At 45.3% G+C, this 24785-nt stretch overlaps 2 protein-coding genes and 2 long non-coding RNA genes across 6 annotated transcripts in view; 2 read left to right on the top strand and 2 right to left on the bottom strand.

The window, feature by feature from the left end:
- Window positions 1-2336, bottom strand: part of EPC2 (enhancer of polycomb 2) — a 35134-nt gene extending 32798 nt beyond the window's left edge. The window contains exon 1 of the mRNA XM_085067165.1: window positions 1919-2336. Coding sequence (XP_084923291.1) covers window positions 1919-2071 — 153 coding nt within the window. The 5' untranslated portion in view covers window positions 2072-2336. The remainder of the gene's footprint in view (window positions 1-1918) is intronic.
- LOC146434951 (uncharacterized) lies at window positions 1867-4531 on the top strand. The gene is made up of 4 exons (XR_014853558.1): window positions 1867-1990; window positions 3101-3191; window positions 3742-3966; window positions 4210-4531. It is a non-coding gene; the product is annotated as an uncharacterized LOC146434951 (long non-coding RNA).
- A 12878-nt stretch (window positions 4532-17409) lies between these two features.
- Window positions 17410-22133, top strand: LOC146434950 (uncharacterized). Its single transcript, XR_014853557.1, has 2 exons — window positions 17410-18715; window positions 19592-22133. It is a non-coding gene; the product is annotated as an uncharacterized LOC146434950 (long non-coding RNA).
- Window positions 22004-24785, bottom strand: part of MBD5 (methyl-CpG binding domain protein 5) — a 103598-nt gene continuing 100816 nt past the window's right edge. For all 3 annotated transcript variants that reach the window (XM_085067163.1, XM_085067162.1, XM_085067164.1), the window contains 2 exons: window positions 24580-24655; window positions 22004-22596 (listed from right to left, as the gene is read on the bottom strand). In XM_085067163.1, the coding sequence (XP_084923289.1) occupies window positions 22525-22596; window positions 24580-24655 (148 nt within the window). In that variant the 3' untranslated portion in view covers window positions 22004-22524. The remainder of the gene's footprint in view (window positions 22597-24579; window positions 24656-24785) is intronic.

The following is a 24785-nucleotide window of genomic DNA, read 5'->3' as shown; positions in this document are numbered from 1 at the left end:
TGACAAGACAGAGGATTCCTTTTAATACCAACAGTCAGGTGAGAAAAAGCAATGAGGAGAGCATGGAGTCTCCTCTGACAGCTGTAGCCTCGGAAAAGCCAATCCACAGGCACAGAGGTTTGGCTGAGGCGGAGACACGGATTCATTGAGGAAATTCTGGAGGGTGCATTTACTATCGGCGCTGCAAGTACAGACACATCAGGCGACAGCTCCTGTCTGAGCTTACACAACTCCCAGGAGCACAAAATAAACCTTATTCTCACAGAAAAATGCTCAACCATCAGCAAGACAAAGCACGGCGTTCAGAGGACACCAGAACTGCAGGCAAGCGTTTTCAAAGCTGTCCTACTGCTCACCAAAAACCTCACAAACCTGTATTTACCTCAGCGAATAAAAGCTTTTCCACTCTTTAACATTACAAAAAGAACACACATCTCCATGTTGAACACTGGCTGGTTGATTTGGAAATAACATTTAAAGCTCCAACGCTTCATGCGACACGTCCAGCTGATGCCTCTGCCATGCATTGCACACCAAGCAGCACAAAACATCAGCATTAAATAACTCCAAGCAGCACCGGGGTTGGCTGCAGAACAGGGACACTGTCCCACGTGGGGAGCCAAAGCTGCTCTGTGTCCCCTCGGCGCCACATGTGCACAGCATGTGTGTGTGTGTCAGGTTGTCCCCTCAGCCCCACGAGTGCACAGTGTGTGTCTGTGTGTGTGTCGGGCTTTCCCCTCAGCCCCACGAGTGCACAAGGTGTGTCTGTGTGTGTGTCGGGCTTTCCCCTCAGCCCCACGAGTGCACAAGGTGTGTCTGTGTGTCACACTGTCCCCTCACCCCCACGAGTGCACAGTGTGTGTGTCGGACTGTCCCCTCAGCCCCACGAGTGCACAGTGTGTGTCTGTGTGTCACGCTGTCCCCTCAGCCCCACGAGTGCACAGTGTGTGTACCGAGCGGCGGCACTGACAGCACCACACGCCGCGACACGGAGCTGCCGCCGGGCTCGGGGACAGCCGGCCTGAGGAGAGGGACAGCGCGTCCCGCCGCCGCTGTCGCTGGGAACGGGAGAAGCTGGCCCGCATCCGCTCGTTCCCCGTGGAGTGGCACTGCACAGCACGCTGCACCCAGCACTTTCACGCCGCCACCACCTCCCCGGCTCCAGCCCGAGCGACTTGACAGCCACTCGCAACAGGGCTGGCAGTAGTATCAGCTTTAGTCCACAACGCGCCGAGCACTCCGAGCCGCTCCGGCAGCCCGAGCCGCTCCACCGGGCCGGCATGCCGAGCTCGCTGCAGCACCCCGGCACCCACAGCCGCTCCGGCATCCCGAGCGGCACACTCCGAGCCCGCTCCGGCATCCCGCTCCGAAGCTCCGATACTCCGCTCCACCACTTCGGCACGGCGAGCCGGCAGCCCAAGCCGCTCTGCCGCAACGACATCCCGAGCCGGCCGGGGCAGCCCGAACTGACACCCCGAGCTGACAACCCGAGCTGCCCCGGCACCCCGCGCACGCTCCACCGCTCTGACATCCCGAGCCTGTCCGGCAGCCGGAGCCTGCCCGACAGCCCGCCGCGCTCCGCCGGGCCGGCGCGCCGCTCCGCAGCTCTGACACCGCGCTCCGCCGCTCCGACACGGCGCTCCGCTCCGCGCTCGCCGCGCCGCCGCCGGCCCGTCCCGCCGCGCTCACGCCGAGCTGCCCCCGCTCACCCGCGGCCGGGACGCGCAGCAGAAGATGGCGGACGGCGGCAGGCCCCGCTCGCGGCGCCGGACCGCGGCTTACGCTGCGCCGTTTGCGCAGCGCCCCGCGCGCCCCGCGGCGGAGCGAGCGTAGCGCGCTTGGTGAATACCGGCGGCCGGTTCCCCGTGCGGGGGGTGCCTGTAAACAATGGTGCCCCCCCTGCGCCGCGCTCCCTTACCGATTCTTCCTCCTTCTCCATCCCCGTGGGCATCTGCGGCACGGCCCGGTTGATGGAGACGCAGTCGTTGAGGTCGGGCATGTCCTTGCCGCGGTAGATGGGCAGCGGTTTGGCGGCGTCTAGCGCCCGGGCGCGGAAGGAGAGTTTGCTCATTGTCTCCCCCTCACAATAACACCCCGGGGCCGGGCGGGCGGGGGGGGGGGGGGCCCTTCAGTGCGGCCTCGCCGCCGCCTCCCAGCCGCTCCCGCGCCGCGCCCGCGCCACCATGGAGGGTCCCGCCGCCCCGGCGCAGCTCCCGGCGGGGCCGCCCGTAGCCCACAGCGCACGCCCCGCAGCCCTAGATCCGCGCCGGGCTCGCTCGGTCCGCTCCCTGCGCCATGGCAAACATGGCGGACATTAACCACAGCCGCTCGGCCCTCCCGGCAGCCCGCGCGGCGGGAGCGGCGCTGCGCGCGCAGCCGAGGGCGGGAGGCTGAGGGAGCCTCAGGGAGCCTGAGGGGGGCGGCGGGACCGGGCGGGAGCGGGGAGCGCCGGGCGGCCGGAGTGAGGCACAGCGTCCTGCAGCGTCCCCCCGGGTGACCAGAGTGTGCCCGCAGTGTCTCTGCGATATCCCCTCAGTGTGCCCACAGTGTCCCTGCAATATCCCCTCAGTGTGCCCACACTGTTCCTGCAATGCCCCAGCGGTGCCCCGCCGTGTCCCCGCCGGCTCCCCACAGTGTCCCCGCTGTCCCCCTGCCGTGCCCCCACGGTGTCCCCATAGTCACTCCACAGTGTCCCTATATTGTCCCCACAGTGTCTTCCCAATGTCTCCCCACCACGTCCCCGCGGTGTCCCAGCTGGTGCCTTCTCCTCACACTGTCCCCACTGTGTCCCACATCGTCCCTGCCCTGTCCCCGTAGTGTCCTCCCGTCTCTCCCACAGTGTCCTCACTCTTACCCCTACAGCATCCTCACAGTGTGTCCACAATGTTCCCCTTGTGTCCCCACAGAATCCCCACCATGTCCCCACAATGTCCCCTCAGTGTCCCCACTCTGGGGACAAACCATCAGTTTTCTCACCTCAACTCATTGGTCAATGTGGGTTTAAAGTGTTCCAGCCACGAGAACATCCAGAGGATTGACACAAACCAACACTTCAGAAATAAACTTGTGCCCGTGCAATCATTTTATTTTTTTCCCGCAGAATCACGAAATATTCAGAGTTGGAAGGGACCTCTGGAAACCATCCAGTTCCACCAGGGTCACCTGAAGCAGGTGACACAGAATGCACCCAGGTGGGTTTGGAATGACTCTGGAGACTCCACACTCTCCCTGGGAATTTGTTCCCACGCTCTGCCATCCTTGTGGAAAATTTTTCCTCATGCTGAGGTGTAACTCCCCGTGTTTTAGTTTACTAAACTCCTTCATCACTCTTTCCACCACGAGTGATGTCCTGCAACCTGGAACTAGTAATCCCAAATTCTCACCTGGACAAAGCCTCAGTCCTCTGCCCATCCAGAGTTTCCTGCAGGAGTTGACATTAGCCTGCAAAACCCTTCATCAAAGACCTTTAGTACCTCAAATATCTCCTCACTTTCATTTTATTTTGATGGCCTGAGATCAGGCAGCTGCTTCTCTACCTTCACCTTAGAGCTCTCATAGGAGTTGTTAATGTCACCTTCTGAAATAAACTGAAACTCTTAGTCAAAACTTCACCCTTTGGATCCTGTGACAACTGTACCTAATTTCCATTCATTTTAATTAGAAAAAAAATAGGTTCAGTCTCTGAATTGCTGTATATTTTTAGTTACCTGTTGTGTTTTTTATTTACGTGATTTTGTATAGCAAATACAACTTCTGTTCCTGACAAACACATGATTTACAAAATGAAGAATAAAGAATTGTGTCAGCTAGAGTGAGAGAGAGAGAGAGAAGGAAGATGAAACAAGCACAGGAATACACAAGAGGGAAAAAGAAGCAGCAAGAACATTGTGTTCATCAGCCACGGACCCAAATTAGCCTGGGAAAGAGATCTGGAAATTATATTAACTACTCCTGTGAAAGCATCAGGTAAGTGTTCAGTCATGTGAACAAATGAAGTTTTAAAAATATGAGATAAGGAACAAACAACAAAACTGCATTAGACTGCACTTGTTTATAATTCCCTTAGAATATTTTCATTTCTAATGATAGACAATTCTTGCCTTGGATTAGAATGAGCAGGGAAATATTTTTAAAATGTGTAGTTTCTAAGTTAGAATTTTTAATTTATCACCATTTTGGAAGTGGCCAAACTTTCCACCCCCCAACTAGGTTTGGTGCCCCTAAAGCGATTCGGGATGAATTGGCAGAGCAGAGGGTTGGCATTTCCCAGCAGTGATTGTGACACCCTCGTGCATGAGCTGTACTTTCCACCTGGCTGCCATCACCTGCCGTGTGCTGAGGCACAGGTGACATCCATGTGAGAGCTGAGGTGGCTGCTGGGACAGGCAGCTCCTCCTGAAGGACCTCCCCGAGCATTTAAACCACACCAGGACTTTCTGCTTTTACAAGAAAGAAGCATTTTACACATTGCTGTAAGATTTTTTTTCCCCTTTCAGTCAGCACAGCTGAACAATAGATAATAATAACCTTTTCCCTTTGTGTGCATGTTCTGTTCTTTTTCACTGCTTAAATAAAAAATAAAAAAAAAGTACAAAAATGAAACATATTTACCCTCCAGGTGGCTCTTAGTCCTAAACCCATCCCATTATTTTATTTCTACAAGCAATGCAATTTTTTTTTAAATGATGCCCTGTAGGATACAGAGAGGGGTTTTTTTATGTAGTGATAAAAGCCATTGCACAGAGCTAAACATGGGCAGAACTAAACTTTCAGCTTACATTAGTTTAGCTTTAAGCCAGAACCATCCATCTTTTAAGCACATAATCTGATGTCTTCCTCTTGTAAAATATCATACATTTTCTGAAGAATTTTAGCTGTAAAAAAATTATGAACTGTAACTCACTTGTAGATAAAATAATTTCCTTTTGATGCGCAAATCAAGGAAACAAGGTCTCAAACAAAAATATTTCTTCAATAGTTGAATTCTGACTCATCTTCATAGAGATGATGGCATTGAATATGCACATTTGAACACTGGATAGACCAAAAATCCTCAGATTTTATTTAAACATATAGAGCAGTGGAAATGTAAGAGCTGTATAGGCTCGGGGGCTTTATCACGTCCTTGCTTTTGGTTCTGCTTCTCCATAGTGACATTTAACACAAGGAATCCTTGTTCTCACCGTAGCTGCCTAAGGCCTGGGACATTTCTGGAGGTCGTTTTTGCAGATTTATCCTGTTTATTTGTTGTTTTGTTTTTGGTTTTTGTTTTTCTAATAGTACATATCTCCCAGCATGAATCTTCTCCAAGCAGAAGCATCACTTATGGGTAATAAGCTCTGTGGACATTACTGCAACATGATACAGCATGAGCATGAACTACTTCTTTATTCTGTGTGTTGTTACCTTATAAGTACAACAAGTAGTTAAAAAAAAAACCCTCAAAGAATGTAGAAACAAAGATTCCAGAATTGATAATGTCCCCTGCCAAGGCATGGTGCTGTCCAGCCTTATGGAGTGCCCGAAAAATTAATTCACTGTAGGGTGTTGAAAGAGAATTTTGGAAAATGGGATTTTTAGGGTGCTGATGATTTGACTATAAACACACAAAAATAATCAAGATATTAAAGCCTGCAAAAGAATTGCTTCTGCAGCATGCCAGCTACAGGCTCAGAAGGTGCAGCTGGGAAATGATGCTGACAATCCACACTACCAAATATTCCCAATATCACTGCTCCAGCCATCGTACATCCCGGATCCCAGCCTTGTTACAGAGGGGTTTGATCTCATGTTTAAGCAAATCTTCACTAGAAGGAAGCCTGAAAGTATCCAGGAGGCTGGCTTAGTAACTTCAGCACAAGGGAAAGTGCTGAGCTTTCCAGGAGATCCATGAATGGACTAGGGGAGTCTTTTTAAAGGTTATGAAGTCCTTCTTTCTCCCCGTGTCTGAGAACTCCGATTGAAGTGAAAGGAACCTCTGTCCTATTCATTTCAAAGGGGGTTTTGTCAGGAAAAAAGAGCTTGATCAAAGTAGCCAGTAAGCATGCTTAGTGGCTAATGTTCAGAGTTAATGTATCATTCCCAACCATTTCTATTTCCAATTATTCCAAGGGTTTAAGGAACTGGCAGCCTGCGCATTTTCCCCTCTAAGGTCACCCAAACCTATCAGCCAAAACCCTGAAATCTAGTATGGAATAGCTTCCTGGGAGATTTAAAGCTCTGAATGAAAATTATGAAAGTTGAAAATGGAGTTAAGATCTCAAGCCCAATGCCAAATAAAGCGAAATAAAAGTGCAGCCATGAAAATAGCAGATTCCCTAAATTACAGCAGGAAGGGACTACGATGAAAAGAAGCAGGAAGCTCCTGATTTAAGAGTTTTATATCAAAACTATTTGTGTCAAGAAGTAGGTTTAAAATGAGAGGGAATTGTGCTTTCTGTGTGGAGGTTACCACAGGCATCGGGAGCTCTTTCAAGGAACCTGCTGCAGCTGTTTCCTGTGGTATAAAATCTTGGATTCTGACTCAAAAGATAAATCTACTTTTGACTGTGCCTGGGCTCTTTTACAACACAATTCAACAACGAAGTTAGCAATAATACAGATATGAAACCAGATACATTTGGGTTGGAATTACCAAGTAAAGCCATTAGGCACCTGTAGGAGTGCAGCTCAAAACCACAGAAATGTGGGCTTTTATCACTAAGAAAAAGATAACTTTTCAATGCAGTGACCAGTGAAGAAACCATGATTATGACTGGAACTAAAAAAGTATTGTTAAAATCAGTACATAATAAGGATAGTGTTTATGCCCTTTAACTTTGGAAAATAGAGAAGAGAGATTTACTCGACTGGCATTTAGAAAAAAATAGCAGACAAAACTCATGAAAACCAAGTTTACAAATGTATACAAATTTATCTCCAGATCTCATACCTCAGGAGGCAAACACAAGATAATTTTTTTTAATCAATGTGTTTTGAGGAGCTGGGAACTCCCCAGCTTGTGTCAACAAATTAAAGCAACCCCCATCCTGCAACTTAACACATCAATAAAGTAAGACTCATGGAGCATTGCAAACTGTTTTTATTTTTATTCAGATTTCAGAAGCCAGAGTGAAGGACTTGCCATAAAGGGGATTCTGGAGAACTTTGCCTGAGAAGTGAGAGATGCTCCCTTTCCTTCTCTGAGCTCTGCAGTTCAGCTGGATTTCAGCACAAGGGTAGAAGTGGGGCTGCTTTCTAAAAAGAAATTCTCAGGCAACTGCAAAATCATAAAGTCCCAGAATCCCAGAACGGTTTGGGTTGGAAGGGATTTTAAAGATCATTTAATTCCTACCTCATTCCATGGGCAGGGACACCTTCCACTAGATTAAAGTAAGAAATTAGGAAATACACCAAGTGTAACTTCTATAAAAATAAAAGCCACCTAAAAACCCCCATTAAACCCACCAAGACAATTGCTGTCTTCCTGATTAACAGCCTGGACATAACAATATTTCTAATTGATTCATAATGGCAACATTTTCCCTGCCCACTTTGCTCTGAGGTTGTTGCCATTGCTTTGGCCTGATCTGGAGTGGGAATGTTTAATGCCTCCATAGAGAAAATACCCTTAAAACCCAAAAAATCTCCCTGGTGCTTCTCTCCAGTGGGGTAGAACATTGCAAGAACCATTTCCTGCTGTGCAGAAATAACCCAGGTCTCACTGCTGCAAGCAGTTCTGTCCCAAATTGCTGATGCCAGTCGGAGTCAGGAGATGTTTCCCTAGAAAGGAAGATTTTCCTTTTATCTGACTGTGATGCAAATCAGAGGGAAGTGTCTTGTCACTCTCACGGGAGCAGTGTCATCGTGTGCTCTGTGCTTCCCCCATTTCCCTGCAAAATGGGGCTGAAAGCCATCACAGCAAAACCAGTGTCTCTGGGCAACATCAAGAAACAAAAATATTTGCTGGGCTGCAAGAAGAGTCAAAAGGAAAATGAAAGTGTTTCGTTGGCAGTGAGGAGTGGGGATCATGTTTGCAGTACTCTGTGCACACATTGGTAATAACAAAAGGAAGTTTGGAGCAGTCGTGGTGGTGAGTTATGCAATCAACATGCAGATTTAAAGATGTATTCAAGCTTCACATTCCTGTACTTCCTTGTCAAAGGGTTTTTTTAAAAGAAAATAGCATTAAAAAAAGACACTTTTACTATGCAGACATCAGTCACAGCAAAGCTGATGCAGTATTCCCGGTTCCAAATTGTTATTCATCCCCATTCATTGAGATCTGCTGCTCCATGTACAGTCAGATCTTCATAAATACACAAATGCTCTGGAAGAGCTGCTCCAGGAGAGTCACACCTTCACACCACCTCCTGCTTCCTCAGGAGCAGTGGGAGCCATGCTCAGCTCAGGGATTTCTCCTCAAATAAAGATCCCACAGTGCTCCCTGGACAGAGGGGAAAGGTTTGCACCTTGGCACATCCAGCTGCTTCACTCTTGTCCTTTTGGTTCACACACTCTGTGGAAAGAGGAGCAGCGAGTTTATTTTGGAAGCTGGAGAGGGACTTTGGACAGGGACATGGAGGGACAGGACACAGGGAATGGCTTCCCACTGCCAGAGGGCAGGGTTAGGTGGGATATGGGGCAGGAATTGTTCCCTGGGAGGTTGGGGAGAGCCACAGGCTGTGCAGAGCAGCTGTGGCTGCCTCATCCCTGGAATTGTGCTGTCCTCATGTCCCAGACCAGGTTTGGAGCACAGACAGAGCAGGATCTGCTCATAAAATTCCTCTGAACTTCACTGAGAAAAAAAAGGAAGAAAAGAGTGAGAAGTGGGAACTGAATTGTGGGCACAGGACAGAGCAAACAGGGCAAGAGGGTGAAAGTGAGGGAATGGTGATTCCTTCAAGTCTCAGTTTACACATGAGAACCTTGGAAGCTTGAAAATTAAAATTATAGATTACTCAAGGTAGTGACAGGATGAGGGGACAAAACCTTAAGCTGTGCCAGGGAGGTTTAGGTTGGGCATGAAGAGGAATTTCTTCATGGAAAGGGTGATAGACTGGAAGGACCTACCCAGGGAGGTTTGGAGTCCTCATCCCTGGAGGTGTTTAAGGAAAAACTGGTCATAGGTTGGACTCAATGATTTCAGAGGACTTTTCCAATCAAATAGATTCTGTGATTCTGGAATACCTGTAGAATATCTATGGCTCTCAGGGTACTGCAAACACCCAAATTCCAGAAGCCCAGCTCCTTGGGAAGAGGCAGATTTGTGGAAAACCAATGTAGAGAGGAGCAGGAGCAGCTGAAAACTTCAGAGAGAGCTGAAGAGCTACCCAAACCATTTAGGATCATTTCTGTAGAGCCTGCACAGACATCCCATAGGAAAATCAGGGAATGTCCCAGGCGTGATGGGAATGTCTTACTCTGAAATCCTAAATAATCCTATGGGATTACAAATAAGGACATTGTTGCTTCTGGCTACTCCAGGTACAGGAAAAAAACCTTCTGAGACAAAAGAATGGCTGGGTTTGGTAATGTTTCTGCAGGTACATGAGTTGTGTCACTAATTAATCATTCTTGGAAACAAAGGAGAAATAAAGGAGTGGAAAATAATGCCATTCTATAACCAGAAAATTGCATCAGAATTTCATTCTTCAATTGAAAAAACCACCAGTGCAATAGGTAGGTTTTCAAGGAGCCCAAATTAATCCATTCCCATTTTCCTCCTGAGTGTTCGGTGGTTGGATGTTAATTATTTTCTTTGCACAATTCTCTCTTGATTTTAAACACACAGACATTTTGTGAGCTTTTCCTGGAGTCACAGGTTAATCCTTTCAAGGAAAATGATCCATAAAGCTGCAAGGAATCGTAATCCCAACCTGCCTGGATTACCCAAACTCCATTTGTAAGGCACCAAGTTTGAGCAAACAGTGACCTCATGTCACCTGGGACACATTAAAATATTCTAACTTGGGAAGTTATGGTTCCATGCCCAGCTTTCCTTTCCTGCTGGCACCTCTTTAATAACAGGTTTTGTTCTGCTCCATTACCACTTGGAAAGGGAACAGGTTCTCCCCACGACAGGACAACCACAACAAGGAGCTGTAGGTCTTGGCACACCATGGAGGTATTAATTTCCTGAGCAGCAGCTCCTCAGGCCTCCATTCCGCTGTGGGAGAGGCTTGGTGGTGTTTGAGCAGCACCACTGAAGCTTTTCCTCCTCTGCAGCTCGGGATGGAGGGGAGTTTTTGTCTGCTTCAACACCAGGAGATTGGATGGTCATTTTCCCCACGGATCCTGCTGTGGTTTGGCTGCAATTTGCCAATCTCATTTCTGCATTTGGCCTATTCCCATTCCCTATTCCCTGAACCATCATTCAGGGCATGCTTGGAATGCATTAAATTCCCTTTTTCCCCTCTTTTAGCCCTACCTGGTCTGTCAGCACTTAGAGGGTTCATTTCACTGTGATGTTTCTGGACAAGGCAGGGAGGAGCTGGAGCTATGGATGCATCCAACCAAACTCCTTTTCCATCTGCCATGTGATTGATAATCTATAATTTATTATAATCATCCCCACCTAGTTCCTGCCCTTCCTTTCAATCTCATTTCACTGCTGTTTTTTTCTAACTATTTTAGGAAATGGTTTTATTTATGTTGCCTGTTTTGTGATTAGCTTTCGAATTATAATTTCAGGTAAATTCCTGTTCTCCTCATTCAGGGAAAAAATGGCTCTTTTAACGTAAAGAGCCATATGGTGACAGTTGAAAAAATTCAATGCAAATTTGATATTGGCATAGGAATCAAGAAATGTAAAAAAATCTTTGGGGAAGTTCAAGTTGGTGTCAGCAGTGGCAGAGCAGAGGCTGTGGTGACACCGAGCCGAGTGGGTGGTGGTGGCATCACTACATCCAGGAGGAGTTTGCTACTCCAAAGACTCCCAAAAGCCAATATTTAAAATTAACTTAGAAACAGACTTGAGAAAACAAATTTAATTTCAGGTATGTCCAGCAGTCCCTTTAGGTCAGTTGCTGACAACATAAATTCTTGTTTTAACTCAGAATTGACAGAATTGTTCATTCTCCAATTTTGCTTTGACAAGTTTGCAATATAAATCTTATCTGTATAAATCTTATGTGCAAACTTTCCTGAATGTATTTTAAAAGTCTCTTATTTAAGCAAGTGCTTAATTCAAGCCTGACATGTGATTTGCCAAACAAACTTATGACTAAGGCAACACAGAGTGAGTTCAGTAGGACCAAAATTTGCTCCAGTGTGATTCATCAATGAGTAAGAGTGATGTTATCTGGAGTTTTAATCTAAGCACAGATTTGAATAATGACCTGGATTTTTTTGGAAGAGCAGCAAGCTAAGCAAGAAAAGGGGGGAAAGAAATCTGTAAAGAATTCTGTGCTTGATATCACCGCCTATTTTCAGCTGTATGAGTCAGTGAGCCATCACATGGATTTGCACAGAAATATCAAAGCAAATCCCACTTCAAACCCACACCACTTCCCAATATATACCCTCACTCATCGATCCCAACAAACCAGGGAACGTCTGTTTGTCTGAAATAACAGAGAGCAGGGCTGCAGGAACAATGAACCTTCTGAAAACAAAGCCCCTCATTTTCTGTGAAACTCCTGCCTAGGCTGATTTGCTCAGAAGAAATTGGCAGTCCAAAAGTGCCACTTGCTGAGCTCAATAAGTGGAGCCTTTCTGAAGTGTGCAGAGACCCAGGGAGGGAAATTGTTTTGCAAAATTGCCCCAAAAAAACGGTCTAAAGTGACAGAGATGGCAACATGTGCAAATATTCCTTAATAACAATGATTGAGAGAGCTGCAGCTGCCATGCAAGACGTGAAACCCAACACGTTTCTTCAATATTAGAAGTTTATTGGGATATAAATGTGAGCTGCCTCTGGATCCAGGGGAGAAACATCATTTGTAGAGGTTCATATTATGAGACATGAAGGCAATTACTTACTCGAAGAAAACATAACTCAATCTGTTACAGAATAGTTCTGCTAAGTCCCATCCGAGAGGAAGATGAAGCATTGACAGATTTTCATTTTTATCCAGAATATTCTGCAATGTTTTGCAAGTTGCTGCCAGATGTGAAGTCCTCTGGAAATTAAAAGAAGGATTTAGGCAACATTTTAATGTGATATTCAGAATTGCTACGTTTACATGCCAGAAGATGAGAAAAATAGATTGTTTTGTACTTTTATTTCTTTTATCGACCAGAAAATTGTCTATGCATTTGTTAGTCCTACCACCTTAAGACATCCTACTCTTCTCCAGTCGTTTATGAACTCCTATAACTGAGGATTATTAGGATCTCCCACCATAAGGAGGATTTAGCTGTGAATGAACATGTAAACCAAGAGGAGGAATGGGAAACGACACCAACTTCTCTCATTAGTTGGCAAGGTGGGATTTGTCACAGGCTGGACTGGAGGATCCTGGAAGTCTTTTCCAGCCTCCTGATCCTGGGATTCTGTGACTCTTCCTTGCACAAGTTGAGTTTAACCTTTAGCTGGGGTCCTTCAATGCCAGACAAAGCACAACAGGAGAGTAGGAAATGTTCAAACACTGTGAGAAATTCCCACTTTAGGGAAAGCAGTGCAGGAAAACTCCTGTTGGGAAAGTGCTGGGTGGCAGAGAGGGACATTAAAACTCACCCAGTGCCACCCCTGCCATGGCAGGGACACCTCCCACTGTCCCAGGCTGCTCCAAGCCCTGTCCAACCTGGCCTGGGACACTTCCAGGGATCCAGGGGCAGCACAGCTTCTCTAAGGTCTGGATCAGGGCTCTGTGCTGCAGAAAAGATTCTTCTCAGAACAAAAAGATACTCAAAACCCTTGAAAGATGGGAAATGTGACATATTATTCCAGGACAAAATGGATCATTCCACCCAGGTTGTTTAGGAAGCAGCTGGAGCTGCTGTTTGGAGTTCTGCCATGGGCAGAGTCACCCTCAGTGAGGGGCACATTCCTGCAGGAGCTGGCAGGGCTCTGACACTGCCAGGACTGGGACTACAAATGGCACAAGGAAGTCAATTCCCATCCAGCCATTGCCTCCTTTAGGGACACTGTGGCACAAACCGTGTGGCACAAACTCTACCTTACGTATCTTCTAGTACAGCAATGATAATTTTATCTTCATTTTTTTAATATCAGTATTTTTTATTTTGAAATCCGGTACCATGTACTAATTCTAGTGCTTAATATAAACATTGTGTTAAGAAAATAAAATCGGATTGACTGGAAACGACCAACAAACAGCTGATTCCAACAGGAGCTCTAAGTATGGCTCAGATGGTCTAAAGGTGGTTGGGAGAGAAATAGCCACGTCCTGCTGGGATTGCTGAGATTACTGAGAAATGCTCCTCCTCCTCCTCCTCCTCCTGAGATACCAGGTGGAACAACTCCCCCAATTTGGCAACAAACAGCTGCCCAAATGCCCAAGTGATTGGAGAAACACTCCTGGGAAAGAGCAGAGAGATGTGTGCCTTGCCTGCCCCGATGGAATGGAAGCTGCAAAGGGATGTGATTGCTGGAGTGGAGATGTCAGTGATCACACTGCCACGGGGAGAAGCTGAACAACTCTCTGAGCAGACAAAAACCAGAGCTGAGGTTGGAAATCAGGGCATGATTGCTACTGGGGGGTGATATCCCAATCAGAACAATGGGAGGAAAAAGTCAAATATGCTCTGATGGAGCTTGAAACCTTCCAAGGATTATGCACTGCCCTGCTTGGTGGCACTGGCTGAGGCTTCCCCACAGGCAGAGCTCTTGCACCACTATTTTGGGGCTGGAATTTTTGGTTTTCAGCAAAACCTTTTAGCCTCAGTGGTGCAGCAAACAAACAAGGTCTCCTCCTGGCACCACGAGCCAGAGCTGGTGGGAAAAACTGGGAAAAGCAGTGCAGTGAGATTGAAGGGAGAAATAAATTTCCAAATCTCTTTGGAAGCCTTGGTGGAATGGCAATCCAATTTTCATGGAGCATTTCAGCCCTGACCCAGACGTGTGAGCAGGGAACTACGGCAAGAGTGCTCGGCAGGGTGGGTGGGAACAGAGTAAATTTAGCTGGGTTTGTTTGGAGATCAGACTGTGCTTCTCACACTGCTTAGGAGGTGCTCCAGAAAAGATTCCAAACACCCCCGTGTTTCTGAACTCCCTGAGAAGCTGAATAGGTGCAATTGTCTGCAGGGCTGAGGGAAGAGTTCTCTCAGATGTCAAACGAAAAATACATTGTGGGACTGGAGTTAAAAGTAGCAATTGCTCAGATGAGAAAATTTTAGATTTGTGGTTATTTCCCTGATTGATAGGTCCTGATGCCCTGCTGCAGCACCACCATCAGATGATTGGAAAGAAACCTCACTTTTTAACTTTCCTTTTTCTGAGAAGTGGCAACTTTGAGGCATTTTACTCATTCTTTGGTTCCAGAAACAAGTAGAAAAGGCCATGAACTTCTGATCAGTTGTGCCTTACCAGGGTTTGGTTGTATTGAAGAAGGAAGTAGAAATTAACTCCTTTGAAGATTAAGAGTTGGAAGTTAGGAGGCTTCTAACAGAGGGAATTTTTAAAGAAGTCTCATTCTATCTTTCAAGGATCATTAAAAAAATCCCAAAACATGAGCCACTCCATGGACCTGCTAATGAAAAGCCATTTAATTATTTACAGCTCTGTAACATGCTATTAACCACATTTGGGGAGACTCTGAATGTTATTCATTCAGCTCAGCTGAAAGGTTCTCCAGCAGGGACTCAGGGAGCTTCCCACTGCTGTCTGAGCTGTAGGGATAACCCTGATTTCCCTGCCAATGGGAACAGGTGAGGCTGAAGGAAGGGAGCACAAAAAATATCCTTTTTCCCCTTCCCCAGGGTGGGATTTGTCCCTCCTTGGCCTGGCCCAGCTCCTGCTGAGGAGTCTCCTGGCTCTGCCCAGCTGAAGGAACAAGGACATTTGCTCTTCTTTTGAGATGTTCATCTCCTACAAGTTTTAAGTTCCGAATCAATAACCTATTCCGCTTTCCTTCAGTAAATAATTGTGCCCATTTTGCTGCAGGTCCAGCGATCCTTGGGACACACTGCGTTCACTTTGCTGTTAAATCCATTATTTTATTAGATACTTAAGTCATCCTTACCAGGCAGTTAATAAGAGGGTCCTTGTCAATAGCTAATGGCAACATCTTCCTCTGGCAACTAATTAATGGAAGTGCAGCATTCCCATCCTTTGGAATGTGGCTGTTTAAACCTCATGTTAACAAAGCAGGAGAAATCATCACCAAATATACACAGGTGCTTCGGGGTTTGTTAGGAAATGTCCTTTGGATATTTAGGAATTGCTTAATATTAAATTATCTTTTAAAAAATGAAACTCTTTCAACCTCAGCTCTGGAAGGTGTTTTTAATCACACACAGCTTTCCAACAGAGCTTGACCTTAAATGCAGAGAGCTGTTTTTACAAGGTGATGGGAACATTCCTGCCACGGCAGGGACATCTTCCACTGTCCCAGGCTGCTCCAAGCTCTGTCCAGCCTGGTCTTGGACACTGCCAGGGATCCAGGGGCAGCTACAGCTTCTCTGGGAATTCCAGCCCAGGACCTCCTCACCCTCCCAGGGAAGGATTTTCCCCCAGTTTCCCATCCAATGCTGCCACCCATCAGTTTCCAGCCATTCCCTGCTGTCCCCTCCATTCCCCGCTCCTGTGACACGCAGGATGCAGTGCAGGCACAGCACAGAGAGCTCAGTTCGGGGCACAGACGTGATAACATCTTGTCGTACACATTCCGTAATTAATTTTAATTTCCTTAATTAAGAACGGAGTCTTTTGGGGAAGGAAGATGAAAAAGTTCCTTCATCAACTGACAATGGGCGATTGTTTGCAGCTCCTTATCCTGGAGGCAGCGGGGATAATGGGAGCTATAGAAATCCTTGGACAGATTGATTATATGGATGTGATAGGAATCCCTGGGCACTTGCAGAGTAATGGGCACCTCTAGCTCTTCCCTCACCACTCCCCATCTTCCCGACGAATTCAACACGGAAAATTAAAATTTCTCCGCAAAAGCCAATTTTCATTTGAAGACTCAAAGCTCGGGAAGCTACTGAAGTAGGTATGGATTTAACCCTTGCCAGGAAAATCAACCAAACATGAAATCAAAGGATGGCAGTAGCTGGGGAAATGATGTCATTAAAATTCGAACGTGGAAATTCCCAATACTTTCCCTCGGCATCCATAAAAATAAAATGATAGAAAAGAAATCCGACAGATGTAGCATCATATGGAGTTGCTTAATGGCAACGCTCAGCCTTTCAAAAAAAGATTTACAGCCAGAGTCACTAGTAAAACTTGACATTTGCATTGAATAATTCATCATTTGCTGCTTGCTGGGCTTTGTTGCCTTTCTTTTATTCCTCAGCGATATCAGCTCTGCTCTCAGTGAAGTCAATCACTTCCAACAGATGCAGATATTTTGTTGTTCCTCCCAAAACTCGACTCTGTTTTTAGCTAAACCCACCTTAAATCTGCCCAGGCGAGGACTCCTTGCCTGTCACAGGTTTGATTTGCACCATTACCAGCCTTCAGCCTAATTCCCCCACAAGTATTCCAAGTATTTTAACAAGGATCACATGTGCCTTGGACATGTTTCCATGCCTACTGTGCCTCACACCAGGGCAAACTCCTTCCACCTCCCTCTGCCTGTGGATGCAGGTGAGGAACTGTCTGATCCAAGGATAAAAGGTGTTGGGAGCCACAGCTGGACACAACATCTGGACAGAAATTTGTCCGAGTGGCTGCTAAAGCAGGACTTGATGGGCAATTCTGTGAAAGTCACTGTCCCATTGTTGCTGGTTTTAGGGTTGCAAATACCACACTTGTACTTCCATTAATCTCCTGAAGTTTGTCCAAAATTTTAAAATATATTTAAAATATATATTGTAGTGATTTATTTATTTTCTAACACTTTGCTGTCCATTCTTTATCACTGTCATAACCAAGTAGTAAATGACAAACGTTTATTCCTTCCCAAGATCCCATTTGTTATCTCCTGTTTGTTGTCTTGGTTCATCAAACTCTTCAGACCAAGTCTGGGAACTACAGATTCTCCTTTTGGTCCCAATTAAACAAATGAAGGATAGGATAGGATAGGATAGGATAGGATAGGATAGGATAGGATAGGATAGGATAGGATAGGATAGGATAGGATAGGATAGGATAGGAACAAAGTTTTATTTTTCAGGTGTAATTCTTCACTTTTTTCTCAGAAGCAGAGAGCTCAATCCCATGACTGAGAACAGATAATGACAACCCCCGAAACTTTTTTTTGTTGTTTTTATGACTTTTTCTCTCCCTAGAGAAAAATCATTGAGAGAAGCAAGATTTATTATCTTCTTTTTCACTTCCAGGAAAATAAGATTACTTATTTTCCTGGAAGTGAAAATGAGCTGTATTTCTGCTGGGAGTTTGGAATTGCTTCTCCTTCAAAAAGGCCTCAACTGATTGTGGTTTGATGAGACACAAACTTCTGAAGAGGGATCAAGAAAAGGTCTCTTCTAGAATCCTGCTTTGTGCCTGGAAATTTGGTTCCTCCCAGCACAGACCCTGCAACCCATCCTGATCAGCTGCTATGGGTCCAAGTGAGGCAGAAACCAGCTGGGTAGAAATTCTGTGTTTTTGTGACCCAAAGTATTGATTCTCCCAGATATTTAGGGAATTATCAGTGAAGGACTCCCCACTTACCTGCACCATGGATGTGGCTGGGAAAGCCTTTGTTGTCCCATGCCATTTGTCCCTGGCTCCCAGCCAGTCCCACCCCACAGCTCAGCCCAGGATCACTGATCAGGATCAATTCCTGCCTGGAATGCTGAAACTCCAGCTCAGAGTGCTTTTGCATGGAGGTTCTCTTCCTTGTGCCAACTGTGCCAGTGCTTCCCTGGGATTTTAGATTTTACACAGGAATATGCAAGGCTGCTCCTGCTCTTCCTCCTCTGCCCCACTTCACCCCCTGTAAGTAAAAACCCTTCCCATTTCCCAGCTGTTTTTCCAAAGCAGGAATTTCCAGACAGCACTATTCTAAATATATGTACAGGTTTTTTCCCCAGTTCTAAATCCTACCCCCTTATTTTCCCTCGGGATGACACTCAATTACAGACAAATCCTTATCTCACAGCAGGTAAAAATGGGAGAGATGGAATCTCTCCAGGATCTTCTTTCGCAGGGGAGATTCCAAATCAAACCTCGGATTTTTGAATTATTTTTCTTTTTTTAACAGAACAACAAAAATTGCTTTGAAGTGCTCACAGCTGAGATGGGGCAGACAGAAATGAGGAGTCTGAGCTTCCAGATGCAAAGCCAATGCCAAGTGCCACCATGCCAGGCTAAAGGAGAGGTTTTAACACAGAGCCACAAGAGGCTGGTGGGAATTTTTGGGAGTTGTACACTCAGGCAGCATTTATGAAATCACCACCAAGCCAGCCTGTGAGTCTGGGCAATACTGAAGGACACACATGAGCATGGAACTGCTCTTCACTGGGAATTTCTCTTGGGAGCACAAGGCTCAGCAGACACCAGGAGTGGGGCAGGAATGCTTGGGGTGCTCTGTGGGCTTGGAAATCCCTGCAGCTCCCAGGCTCATGACCTGGGGATAGAAAACTAATTTTTTGTAGGATTTTTTTTTGTTTTTAAGCCTCCAAGTGTTTTTCCACGGTTGATTGAACCCCGATGGGAATGGTGAGTATCGAACTGAAGGATCAGTTTGGTGCTTGGGATTCCTGGAAATCTGCTTGCACCGCTGGGTGTTTTGGGGGAATCCTGGAGGGGTTCAGAGGGCGGGATGGGGCTGGGCTGAGAGCCTGGGCTGTGTGAGCAGCAGCTCCCCAGGCTCCCTGCACTTACCGCATGCTGCCGCGGCCTTCCCGGAGCACACTATGGACAGGCAGTGGGATTTGCAGGCTGAACTGGGAATTTTTTCACCTCTCATGGATTTACTCAACCCCACAACTGTGGGGTGCTATTGGAATTTGCTAGCAGTGCCCGTGGCCCCGTTTAAGAGTGGGCATCCCATCGTGGCATCCAATAATCCGTCGGAAGACAAAGTCCCTGCCCCGAAGAGAACAGCACAGGAACTGTTTTTTCTGGTGATTTAATCATAATATTGACAACTTTATCAAAAATTACAAAACTGATATTAAAAAAATTCTCTAATTCTTAGTAAGACTAGAATGGGTTTTTTTAAAAAATAGAAAAGCACTTTTATGCTACGGCTCTTCTGGAATTCTCACATTACAACCCTACATAGCAAAATACAAACTGTAGCTAAGAAAGGTAATTCAGTCCTAAGGTAATTCAGTCCACCACGAGCCCTCTAATATCTCTAGACCATCAAACTCAGGGACTCCAAAAGGATATCACATGACTTATAAACCTTCTGCAAAGATGATTTCGGAAAGATCTTGGAATTTGAAATTCCTTTTAACCCCTAAAACCTTAGACTGTGAGGATAACAGACCTGGGACATCAGAGGTGGGGTGGGATTTTTTTTTTTTTTTTGCTTTTTGCTTTTTAAAAAATTTTTAAACTATGTGGATATTTATTATTTTTTTGCAGCTGATACCAGCCAGAAGTTGCAAATACGAAGAAAATCCATTGAAAGAAATGAAAATATTTTCGTTCCGTTCCGTTTATGGTGTTCACAAAACGCACCATAACAGAAAGAGGAATATTTCCTTTAATTTGAACGTCATCCGAATGACTCAACCACATCGTCACCCACTTAAGCAAAAGAAAAGCATAATAAATAAATAAATAAATAGAACAAGAATATGCAACACTTTACATCCTCAAGGAATCACGGCGTTCCCTAAATCTACCGAGGTGCTGATCGGCGTCGTGGGCTCGCTGTACTCAGCCACTTTCGGGTGATTGCGCCATGGTAATGACAAATCCAGTGGTGTTCCACTTTCCACAATGGAGTATTTATTTTTTTTTTTGTTTTTTTTCCACCTTTTAAATATAGGAATTCTCTCTTAAATTAGAAAGTAGGCAAAAAGTAGTTTGTTTTTTTGTTTTTTTTTTTAAATTTTCATTTTTTTAAGTCTTCTATTAGAAAAAATAGAGATTTATTAAACAAAAAATAATAAGGTAGAAAGAAGGGTTGGGCCTCCATCAAAAAAGTAGATTATGCTTTAATGCAAAGAGAAAGAAATGGCTCTATGGGCAAAATTCAAGTATGAGTGACCAGTTTTTTAATCGTAAAGTCGGTGCAACATTTCTTAAAATGTTACAACACTGCATGACCTGTAATGCTCACAATATTTACATTAACTGCTTACATGAAACCATAAAAACTCTAAAAGAGAAGAAAAAAAAAAAAAATTCGGTATGGACTGAAACAAACTACTCCTAGCACCCACATCAATGCCATTATTAACCGAGGAGATCAAGTGCACGAAAATACTTTACATAATCTCAGGGATGTAAAGTAAAACAGCAGGGAGGGAGCACAGACCTGACGGCCAAAGGAGACACCAACTCAGCTCTGGACATGGAGCAGAGGGAGGAAGCGAGGGAATCCCGAGGGATGAGGCTCCGGCGCTCGCCCACGACACACGGATGGGGATGGGGATGGGGAAGAGCCAAGGGCCACCGGCGACACGGAGACGCGACGGAAAAACCGCGTGGAGCGAGCGTGGAGACCAACGAACCTACCCCGCGAGGAAGGAGAGCTCCGCAGCCAGGCCCTGCCCCGGCACCGCCAGGACATGCCGCCCTCGGCGAGGGGACAGCGAGCCCGGAGCGAGCCCAGAGGTAGCTGCGAGCCCGGAGAGCCCGGCCGGCAACAGCGTCGTCCTTGGCGCCCGCGGAGCGCAGCGAGAGAGGAGCGCGTCCTGCCGGAGCGCCGAGCGCTGCCAGTCCTCGGCTAGACAGCCACGGGGGCTTCGGGGCTAAAGGAATCTGAGGTAAGCGGTGGTCCCGGACGATGAGGGTGGAGGGAAAGGCTCCACCCCGGGACCGGGAATGGTGAACTGAGAGTAATTTCGGGAAGCCTCGGATGGATGCCGCGGCTTCCGTCACCATCGCCACCGTCCGTGTGAAAAAGAAAAATGAACTCAAATGGAAAGAATGTTGTGCTACACTTCCGTTCGTTAATTTTATAATGGCTCATAGCTTTAGACTTTTAAATCTGTAGTGTATTAATTTTTTTTTTCTACATATGTTTCACATTTCTCACTTAATATAACATAAATAATTTGGTTAATAGATTTAACCTGCGCATTTCAGCCACATTAATATATATAAGAATCTGTTAATGGTATAAATAATTCTTTTTAAATAAAATAAATCTGATATGTTACATAATACTGATAAAAATTACTGTTGCTAATAGTTTTGTAAGCCACCCTTGAATTTTTTTCTGGTTTAATACTGCGAGATGGATTCTGGGATTACTTTTCCCGGCCGCTGCGGAGCGTCGCCCTTTCATCCTACTGCCAAACCAAAGGTAATCAATAGCAATCGATCCTGATCACTCCTGAAAGCAGGGCCTCTGCCCCCTTCCGAGGAAACACCATGTTAATGACGTTAGATAATTGAAGCTAATTAATCTAGGGGGTGGTTGGAGGGGCTCAACGTTACTGGGGGTTTCCACTCTTTAGTTCCTCAGGTGGCTATGAAACTTTTCCTACAGAAATGGTTGACTAAAATAGTCCTTCTACTCTTTTTTTTTTTTTGCCTTTTTAATCGAATCTACAGCATTCTACGTTCAAAGCTAAGTAAATAAAAACGCAACCGAGGGTTGCAGCCTTTGAATTCTTAATTAGAGCTGTGATCCCACATCCCGCTGGGAATCTGCGAGGCTGAGCTCTCCTACAGAGGCCTGAACTGGAGTACAGCACTTCCAGGCAAGGTTCATTCCACACAGACAGTATCAATGAACACTCAGTGGCGTGAAGTGGATGTCATAATTAAGGTATTACATAATCATGCCTTCTCTCTGCTGTTAAATACAAAAACAGCATCTTTTACATTATCATATAAAAGCATTTAGGCTGTATTTTTATTTATCACTTTACACTGGTAGTCTCTTGTATGTGTACTCAATAGAAACCAAAGAATTTTGTACACTATTTTTTGTACAATAAAAGATAAAGTGTGCATTAGGTACGCTTGTACATGACAATATTGTACAATATTTACAGTTCAGATATCACCATGAAATTCTGTATTATCTATATACACAATGAAAATTTCTCAGAAACATTTGGACTATTTCTTATAATCACAATTTTTAGTATTATAGAAAAAAATTTCAGTAATCATCTGACATTGTTACTGCAACCTTTCAAGATTTCTGATTGGCTTATCCAGCAACCTCTATCCCTCCTAATCATCCAAAATCTTGTACCACTGCTCCTCGTGGTGCCCAGCGAGCTTTCTCCACAGAAATATTGATAGACCCACGTCTAGATCAATACCTACAGATAGACTCATGTGCACGTTCACTGTGATAAGTACTGGACCAGTAACAAAGACATTCAATGTTATCTAGAGATCTTCCTCCTCTTGAGTTTTGGAGGCTTCACTTGTCTGTCTCCCTGCGGGATTTGGTGGACCTAAAAATAAGTATATTCACAGGTTAGCAAAGGGTAGTGGTCAAAGGCATCAGAGAGCTCGAGCTGAACCAGTTCTTGGCATTTCACATCTACACAGAATTTAAGGGACTTCAGCAGCTTTGAGGAGCTGGGAGGAAAAGGTTGATTCCTTTGCATCCCAAACCTTGCAGAGAGGCAGCATTGATTGGGAAACACCATCTAGTTAGGGACTGAAATAATCTAATCAGGGACTGAAATCACCTAATTAGGGACTGAAATCACCTAATCAGGGACTGACCCCAAACGGGGCAATAACGATAAACTCTCAGTGAAAAACTTATACATCGGAGTGACCAGAGTGATAAAAAGTGGGAAGAAGTTGGTGAGAAAATGCTGACAACACAGAAAACTGGAGACTCCAACTCAGGGCTGTTCTGAAGGAATGAGGGATGTTCAGCCAACCCTTGCTTGTGTGTTTAACAGGAAACATTCAATTCCGAGCTAATGCTGGGTTGATTTGAGAGCCAAAGTTTGTCATCACTGCTGCTCAGGGAGAAGCAGTGGGAGAGGGAGGAGGAGGAGGAAGGCTGAGCCTGGTGTGGAATTCCACCACCATCTGTCGGCGGCAGCTGCAGCTTCCAGCAGCAGAACTGATCCTTCAGCACTTCCCAGCTCCTTCCCAGCTCTTTCCTGAGCTCTCCAGCCCCTGAAATCCACAGCAGAATTCCCTCTGCTGCACGTGTTTCCCACGTCAGACTGACTGGGGCTGAGCAGCAGGAGCTGAGAAAACTGCAAGGCACTAAACAGAGAGCTGCTGATTCCCCGGGAGTGTTTGCAGGAATGATAATCCCCACGGAAATCAGCTCTGATCCCAAATTTGGTGCCCATAATTAAAATATCCATCAGGAGGCTGCAGGTCCATCAGGCAGTCTGGGTGACAGAACAACCAAAGCAGCAAATCCAACCCCACTTTCTGCTGCTTGCAGTGCCCAGAGCAGGCAGATTCAAAAATCCCTGGATTTACAGGTGGGAAAAGGTGCCAGCAGGATGCTCCAGCCCAAAAACCATCCCACATTTATTTGTTACACACCTACAATCAGCTCCTGCTTTCCTCATCCTTCCCAAGGAAGGAAACTCAAGATTGTTTTAAATCAAAGCTCAAATCTCAGTTTGCAAAATCAGAACTTTCAACGGAAGATTTGAATGGTTATTACTCAGAGCAGCTTTAAAAGCTACTGAACCACTTCTTGAATATTTTTGGTGGTTCTGAAGTCAGCTTGAAGTCTGAAGTTCTTCATTCATATAAATATATTTCCTTTTTTATACTCCAGGAGCTCCCTAAGTGTTACTGTAACTTCCAAGCACTCACATCTTCAGTCCTGAGCACTGAATATCAGCAAAAAACTGTTTTTTCCCTGTGTTCAAACATTTTATGATTATTAATTTGAATAATTAATGACCAAATATAAGACATGGGAGGTCACATGTGCTCTGATCAATTTTTTCTATTTTTAGGTGGGCTGCAATGAAATTACAGCCATATTTTAGATATATAAATGAGGATATTTTATAAACCAAACTTTTTATTGGAAAGATCCTGGAGTTACATAGTAACAGTGTAATTAGTGTGGAAAAAATACTGTTGGGTGTAATATTAGAAACACTATTTTTTTTTCAAACTTACCTTTCATGACAATATCTTTCATTTCTCATGGGGAAAACTTAAATCCAAGAATTTTGCACTCAAAAGAAAGATGCTTTCCAATGTGGTTTCAATGTCTTGCTAGTCAAACTGAGAAACAAATCCTACAACTTTTCCCATTTTTCAGAACCATCAGACATTTGCAAACAGTTTTTAGTGCAGGGGAAATATTGAAAATTCCACATTTTTAAAGAAAAGAGGAGCAAAATCTGTTAGAAAGCCACCCAAAGCAAGCCTCCCTCCAAGGGACACACATGCAGAAACACGGAAAAGGAGAATATTGTGGAGGAAAAGGAACTTACATTCCCAGACATTTTGTCTAGTTCACTCATGGCCTCGTGTATAGCAGCTTCTAAATGGTTATTTAGTTTTCCACTTCTAGGGAGAAAAGATAAAAACCATCAGTAATTCACAGGAACAGAAAAAAACTTTAGAAAAGTCACTAACACAGGAATTCACTGGGATATTCCAACCCTGGGGACTCCCAGGTTGGTGCAGCACGAGGAGG

This window comes from Lichenostomus cassidix, chromosome 7, assembly GCF_008360975.1.
Source record: "Lichenostomus cassidix isolate B80296 chromosome 7, HeHo_3.0, whole genome shotgun sequence".
In the NCBI taxonomy this organism is placed as follows: Eukaryota; Metazoa; Chordata; class Aves; order Passeriformes; family Meliphagidae; genus Lichenostomus; species Lichenostomus cassidix.
The sequence above is the reverse complement of the archived record's forward strand: the minus strand, read 5'-3'. Positions and strand labels throughout refer to the sequence as shown.